At 42.3% G+C, this 8428-nt stretch overlaps 1 protein-coding gene across 1 annotated transcript in view; it reads right to left on the bottom strand.

Moving 5' to 3' along the window:
* The window catches only part of ube2o (ubiquitin-conjugating enzyme E2O), a 45933-nt gene that overhangs the window by 22989 nt on the left and 14516 nt on the right, over window positions 1-8428 (bottom strand). Inside the window, exon 2 of the mRNA XM_008291807.1 lies at window positions 272-331. Coding sequence (XP_008290029.1) covers window positions 272-331 — 60 coding nt within the window. The remainder of the gene's footprint in view (window positions 1-271; window positions 332-8428) is intronic.

The following is an 8428-nucleotide window of genomic DNA, read 5'->3' on the forward strand; positions in this document are numbered from 1 at the left end:
GGGGTTCTGAGGGTTAATGTTGAATTTATATTCAGATTGTGAGCTGTTGCACTGCGTTAAAACAAAAAGTCTCCCCTTAGTCCTCTGTGAGTGCCGACCTGCGGTGGTATTCCAGTCATGTCTGAGGCAGCAAATGGAACAGAGCGCTGAACAGTGACATGACTGACAAAGAGAAACACTTGATTGAAAAAGGTAGAAATAACGAGGCAGAATGAGAGGGGTTGCAGAGAGAAGGTGAAAGAGTTATGAACAGAGCGAGGACTGCACTTACATTAGAATTGTTCCGTCGCACGATGTCTCTAATGACGATGGATCGATCTTCAAGTTTCAGCTGCAAAACAAAGAGCAAACAGGTTGAGGAAATGGTGGTCAGGACATCTGGGTGACTTCATCTTGAAGACATCTTACACCAACACAAGAGCTGTAACTGGATCGTCAGTTTCTTATAATAACGCTGCAGAGGACAGTGCTGCTCATCAGCAACTCTGTAATGAACCCTGGAGAACAACTTAAAAATTAACAAGCTTCGTATTCACACTCAGCCCATGACAACAGGGCAGATGTGATCGGTCACACCGGCGCCCTGTCCCTGCTCGCGGCCGTCAAGACGGCAACCTGCACACTCGGCAGAGCTGTAACGCCCCCGGAGAATGGGTAAATGATTTTGCTGTCCAAACAGAGAGACACATTACACTGCGCTGACCAGCAGGAGCCTCCAGTGTTTGTGTGAGTCAGCAAACACATTTTCACTTTCAATTATTAATTAACACATTGAAATAAAAATCTGGATTTGGGAAAACAACATGGTTTACAACTACACAACGGACACACTGATGGACAGACGAAGCCAGAACTTGCACCGATCAAAGAGGGCACACAACAGAAGCTGTTGGACTAAACTTGGCAACAGCTCAGCTCCCAGAGGAAAAACCTTGTTCCTGTGAACTGGATTTTGCTGTGTCACACTCTGCCTGGATGCAGCCATTTAGACTGAAGGAGCCCTGGTGTGTTGTTTCAGGTACCTGTAAACCACTGAAGTACAACTGAGTAACACATCGATGAGCTGGGGGCACAGTGGAAAGGATTTTAGAAATCAGTGACAGTCATTTCACCCACTCCAACCTGGATCATCAGGTAAACAGTACAAATACTGCAATCATGTTAGACGGAACTGCACCAGGCATGTGGCCTACTTGTGTGCATCAGATTGGCAAACACAGAACCCCGAAAAACTTGTGTTTCACTGCCAGAACCTTGAGCTTTGTGCTGACGGAAGAATTAAGAAGAATTAAGGGGCTGTGCTTTTTTCAGTCAGTGCTCTTGTCTGTCTGAACACAGCCTGAAGCAAGTCTTAATTCAAAATGAACTGGAGAAAAATCAAAGACAATGCACATGCAAGATATGAAGTCAAATAGTTCAACAAAAACCTTCCTCTGCTGATGTTTGAGGGCTAAACGTGTTTAACCACCTAAACACTATCCTGACTTCTATCAGTCCTCCTATAAACCAGCGCAGTGATTATCTCGACCTTCATCTGTGTTATCTTTAAAACAGATTAGGCAGATATGCTATCATATTATAGCATAATCTTATTAACATGTGGGTTTGTCCTTTATAGAAGCAGCTCAAAGTCTCATGACCCCTCCTCCTCCTGCTGCACTGCAACACTGAAAGTCACCCAACTTTCACACCAATGCCATCCATTCACTATTCAGGACAAGCACCTCGCAGCGTCACTGCGTCTCGTTACTGCAACTGCTAATTGATAAGACAAACACGGGGGATGATCAGTAAACCCGACTAATGTGTTTAATGGTCTCGTTCTGCATTTCCCATCTGTTTTATCATAAACTGCACCACAGAGTACTTAATGGGTTCAAATCATCATGTAGCAGATAAAACCCAAGGAATTAAAGTTGCTCTAACTCAGGTGAACAGAAACCAACATGGTGGCCAACCATCCGAGATAAACCATTTCCTCCATTAGCTAATTGGTTGATGCACTAACACGCGTAATATGCAGCTCAGTGTAAATATCATCACTTTGCCGTACACATAATAACTCAGAACAAGACTCCCACTATGCTATAAGTGGACAGACTTTTGGTTTGACAAAACAAGCCATCTTGTATTCAGATTTTTTTTAGTATTTCACACACTAAACAATTCATTTTTTTTGTCCAAAAAAAGAATCCCGATTAATTAGAGAGAGAGAGAAGTATCATTATAGCTGCAGCAATATTCTGCTGGCAACTAATAATACAAATGACTGTTGCATCTGCACTGGAAATAACCAAACAAACAAAAAAAAAAAGCTTCTATCTCGTAGAGGGAGACGTCTTTAGTGGTTTGGGAGATTAAAAAAAGCAATTAATATGAGCAACAGAGCTGCAGCAATTAATCAATAATTTGTCGGCTATCAAATAATCTCCAACTATTTTGATAACAAATTAATCGGTCTGAGTAATTTTTTAAGGAAAAAAAAGTCTAAAAACTGTGATTCCAGCTTCTTAAATGTGAATAATTTCTGGTTTCTTTACTCCTTTACGATGGTAAACTGAATATCTGTGGTCAAAACAAGACATTTGAGACTTTGGGAAACACTGATCAACGTTTTTCATTATTTTCTGACATTTTTTTTAACCAAACAACTTATCAATTGTTCAAGAAAATAATCGTCAGACTAACCCTCTAGTATGGAACAATCGTCGACAAAAGTTGAACCACGCAGGTCATCTCTTGTGCTTCTGCTGGATTTCTAAACCTTTCAGATTTAGGTCACTGACTGAACTGAGGAAGGAAAAAGAGCCCACATAAAATCTACTGATCTGAATAAAGTCACTGCAGAACTCAATGGTAGAAAGTGAACAACAGTTTTTATAAAAAAGAGCATGGACATTAAATATCCTCATAGAGGCAACCTGCAGGAGGTCTTGCTCTTAATCTACAAGCTACAGGAGGAGCACAGAAAAGTTGCAGCGAACGGATGACGGATGGAAGTAGAGGAGGAGAAGGTCATTAAGAGCAAAGAGAATGATGACATAAAAAAAAGGCATGACAGCCTGCTGCATGTGAAGTACTGGCAGGGAGGGTGGGGAGGAACTTTAGAGGAAAACTAGAGGAGGACGTCACCTTAGGGCTGATGATTGAGGGACGATAATGCAGTTTGCATATACAGTCATGACTCGACAATCCAACCCTGAACAATCAGAAAACCTTGCTACCCGACAGGTTTTTAGGAAAAACAAACGTAACCCAAGAAAAATAGCCTTAACAAACCGACAGCCCTCGATTCTGACACCAACATGACATTTTATGTCACAAATAAGGATAACGGTGTATTATCTGACTGAACAAGCAAACAGATTGGCTACATTCAGACTGCAGGACTTAATGCTCAATTTCGATTTTTATGTGAAATCAGATTTTTTGCGAGTTCGTTCACATTTCCAATTAAATACAACTTGTATGTGATCTGCTGTGTGAACTTCATACGACCCAAAAGTGTCCCGCATGCGCAGAAGAGCACACGACGATGTCATACGCAGCGAGCATGCTCAGTGTTTGCGGAAGTAAACACGGACGGTAACGATGGAGCGTATCCACCACTCCCCCGCCGCTGATGGTGGAAACAGAATTGTGACCACTATCCTAATCTAGCATCAGCAGCCAAGTACTGCCTCTGTGTTCTGGCCACTTCCACCCCATCGAAGCACTCCCCCAGGATGGAAGGGTCCCCCAGGACAGCCCGAAAAATCAAAAAATCAACAATAAATGGGCCCGAAAAACCAAAAAACAAAAAAGGCTTATCAAAACAACCCCAACAGGTAATAAAAAAAACAAAAAAAAAAAAAAATAAAAAAAAAAGAACCCTCAAACAACAAACCCCGCCTGGAACCCCAACCCCCCCCTCCCAAACCCAAAAACCTGCCAACCCAAAAAAAAAAAAGGTTTAACATTTTTTTAGTCACAACTGTACAAGGAATATTGCTGCTATCAGAGATGCAACAATTAGTTAATTTATTAGTCATCAGTTAGAAAAATAATGGACAATTGATTCATTGTTTATTCATTCATTAATTTTCAAGCAAACATGTAAAACATCTCAGCCAATGTCAGCTGGGATAAAGCAGATACAACTAATGAATAGATGCACATTGAGAAAGTAACAAGTGGCTGATTAACTGATAATGAAAACAGTCATATTAGTTACAGCCCCTAGATTTCTATACTGACTTCACTGGTGGACTCTTCTGTTATAAAATATCCACAAACACATCCTCCCTTCTTGTGACTTAAAGGAAAATTCCTGCATTTCTCGCCTCACCTCCGCTGTGGAGACTAACAACGCTGGCAAAACACCACATATTAACACAATGAGTACAAATCCATCCAAAAGCAAACACACAGAGAGTAGCAGCAAGGATCAGGTGACCACAGCTGTGAGAAGAAGAAGCAGCTCATATATTGAAATCATATCAGATGCAAAAAAAAAAAAACACAATGGCGATGGTACAATTTTGTATGATTGACGTTTTGGTATTTGTGTGAAGACGCCCAAACATCCAGCCAAGAACAGAACTGCAAGCACCTGCGAGCGCTTTCACACACACTCCTGGGTCTTTGGCAGCGCTTCTGCTTTGTCTCGCACTGTAACAGTACTCCACTGAATTCTGGGAGAGGAAGAGCGACTGAGTGTGTGTGTAGTGGATGCGATCGATGGGTCGCCATGTTCCTTTGTAATCTATTAAACAGCAGCCCGTCTTCTCCTCGTGTCTCCACTGCTGGGAGTAACACACACACACACACACACACACACACACATCTCCCTTCTCATCTAAACCTTTTAGCTGGGAGAAGCTCGAGAACATTTTTTTTCCTGACACACACACACACACACACACACACACACACATACACACAACTCTTCTTCATTAATATTCTTTCAGTGCATCGTGCTGCAGTGCGCTACTGTAGTAACAGATTTCCTCACCAGTTCAGAAACACTGCGTTTAAATCAATAGCGTTTACTCTAATCTGCATCAGTCCACTGAAGACCACAACAGCCCCTATTACAAATTATGACCAGGATATTACATAGGTGTAAAAAAAATTTAAAAAAAATGTCTGGTTGGCAGTTGTGTAACACACAGAAAGGTCACAAGGAGAATTTTTCAGAGGGCTACCTCGCATTAACTTCCTCTGACCTGCAGAAAAAGGCTGAGCTGTAATATGATACAGCATCACGTATGATGGCAGCGTGTGACTCCAGCCAGAGTCGGTGCACCCTCAGCTGTGGCCCCTCAGATAAAAATCTGCATCACTGCATTTTAAAAGCAAACTAGCGGAGGTGGCTCACCGCTCCCTCGCTGACCGCTGTAGCCGTGATTGTGACTGTAAAGAGTTTATTACCCGAACATATCTCTATCATTTTATCAACAGCAATACGAAAATTATAGTTTCACATAAATGCATTAGATGCTAATCAGACGAACATATCTCAGGAAACCTCCATGGCAACCAGCAGGTAGAGCGATGGAGAGCAGCACACTCCATTATCAAGGGATAGCATGGGTTGTGTAAGAGCCAGGGAGGAAGCATGTTCTGGGTTTGTTCATGCAACCAATCTTTGCATTTTTGTTGTTTTGCATGTGAAACATTTAGGTGCTAATGGCAATTTGTCTATTGTCGTTTTATTATCCAGACGTAGCCTAAAGAATAACTTTATCCAGTCAGAGCTTCACCCTTCACATGCAGGCAGAGCAGCTGCACGTGCTCACAAGCAGCAGCTAGAAGATGTCAGGGATCAGCCTTTTAAAAATGAATAATGAGCACTGAGCTGTCACATCATCTCTTCTTCCCTTAACTGGCAGTGTATTATAACTGAACTGGACCGACACACCGACTCCTTGGATGGATCACCAGGAATGTAAAGGATAACGAGAGGCAACACAAAAGTTGTCCTCAAAAATAGTTTTGGGGGTTCTGTAATAACCCACTTACTGTAATATGTGTAATTGTACTTTCTAAGCTGCCACATAACTTCCAACTGTGTTCTGTCAATTACACTCTGTTTCTAAATTCTGCCACAGAGCAGCACGCTCCTCCGGTGGGAGTGCTTACTCTCCAGGAAGAGGAAAAACAGAGGAGGAGGAAAAATACTGCCGTCTCACTGATCTCAGCGAAATGAAGCTAAAAGAAAAACAAAAAAGGCAACATTTTTCAGCTTCTATTCCAGCTATTTTATTGCAGAGATTACAAAACAGTTGTATTCTGCTTGAACAGCAGACTGGTGGAAAGACTGAGTAAGTTCACGTGCACGTTATTACCGTTGTTTAGATCGTATTTGGTACATTTAAATGGAATCATGCTTAATGAACATATTTTAACAGTATCCTGTTTTCCAGAGGGAGCACTCTGTTTTTTGTGTGTGTGTTATTTCAGGTTGCATATTATCACCATCGTCATCTCTTGCTGCCTTAATGAGCAGATTCTGTTATTTATAATTGAAATGTAATGAGTGGAATTTGTCTCCAGTGTGTCGGTGCCCAGATGTTGCGGTGTGATGTGTAGATCCAGGTGTGATTTTCCTGCCTTTGTTATCTGATAAGCAGTAAAGTAGGACAGGAGCAACAAAAATGTATTTTACTCTGCTGGTGACGGACTTTAATCCTGGCTTCAAGACGATCATTACGCTGTTTATCAGTAGATCTTTACGTTTTCCTGATGAATACAGGTGTAGCTGAGGAGGCATCTGCTCCACTGATCAACATGGTGGACAACGATGCAAAACCTAGAAAAGGCGTTTACATGCCACAGCTTCTGAAACTCTAAAATTTAAGTTAAGGGAGATATCTGGGTTTCTGAAAACAAAACTGGAAAAAATGATTAAAAGGAGTCCATGTGTTCTCATTAAGTCCATATTTCAGGGGGGATGTGTGTGCCAAGCTTTTGCTTAATGTTTTAGCAACATTGCCAAAGTACATTCTGTTACCTAGAGTTGTAAAAAAAAAACAACTAATGAATAATCATACTTTGTTAATGTCTAAGCACCATTGTGTTCACTTGTTTGCATTTTCACCATCAAATATGGACTCTTGAGGCTTTCACAATTCAGCAGCACTCAGCAATCTGGGAAGCGTTTATTTTACAAAAATTCCTGACACCCTCTAGAGGATCCCAAAGTTTGGCAGCTCTGTGGTTTGTTTGGAAGGCGAGTGGATGCCAAACTAAACTGAGGCAAAGTCATCACTTTGTAAAAGCCTGCAAACGAAGCAGATGTCTGTTCGCACTCATTAAAACTGGACTTAAACACTTCCACGGCCGTGCTTACTCAGTCGCACATACGCGCAACGTTTATGGCGGCACGTGCTGCCAGTGATTAGAAAACTGCGCTCCTCGGTTACAACAAAGCGGCTGACTGTTGCTAAGGCTCGTATAGCGATGAGGAGAGAGGCGGTACACTGGTCCACACAGGCGCCGAGAACACAAAAACAAAACACAACAGACATCTATTTGTGTGTGGCACCTGGCTCTAAGATGGAAGACGACCTTGGCTGCCTCTCCGTGCAGGCTGATAAGGCAGAAGGGGCCGGATTGATTACAGGAATCGATGTAGGACAGTATTTGCTTTGACTTCCCGGCCTAATTAACACAAGTCATTATTCAGGTGCGGTACAAAGTGGAGGAAGATGGGGAGGGAAGAGACACTGCGGAGAGCTGCAGCTCTCTGGGCCACGCCTGTTCTCCACTCTGACAGATTTCTGTGCTCGGCTTACTTGTCATTCTCTGTACTAACAACATCTGAGCCACAAACACAAGAGGAGGCAAAACAAACACAGGTGGGTGCGCTAGTAACAGGTGCACACACTGTATTTCTCTCCACACACACCTCCCTGTACTGTATGCAAAGCTAATAGGTGAAATTCCACCCACAGATGCTGCTAAAAAAATAAAAATAAAAAATCGATCTGTGATAATGAAGATGCAGCACTGCACAGCGCAACATCCTGCGCCTCAGCCTGCCGCCTCGGGCGAATTATTTTCCTGTTGCATTAGAGGAGTTTTGGGAAAATAAGCCACACTTTTTCAACTGGAGGCAAAGAAACTCTTTTAGGCAGGCTTCCTGGGTTCAGCTGTGTGAAACCGTGTGGATTGTGTGAGAAGTGAACCTGTCGTGTGTTTTCACAGGAAAGATCCTCTACAAGCTTTTTCACTTTTTACCCTGCGAGCATTTGAACATTGTGTGGGTTTTGATGGTGGTTGTGCTGTTTTTTGTGAATAACTTCAGAAAACAATGTACTTGTTTTTCATCAATGGTTTATAGAATCACAGAAAAGTACGCTGAACCATGAAAGTCTCAAAACAAACCCCTGCACACCCACTCAGGTATTTCTATTATTGGTTGATCAGGGGGGCTGCAAGGTGG

This window comes from Stegastes partitus, unplaced genomic scaffold (assembly GCF_000690725.1).
Source record: "Stegastes partitus isolate 25-593 unplaced genomic scaffold, Stegastes_partitus-1.0.2 Scaffold764, whole genome shotgun sequence".
NCBI lineage: Eukaryota > Metazoa > Chordata > Actinopteri > Pomacentridae > Stegastes > Stegastes partitus.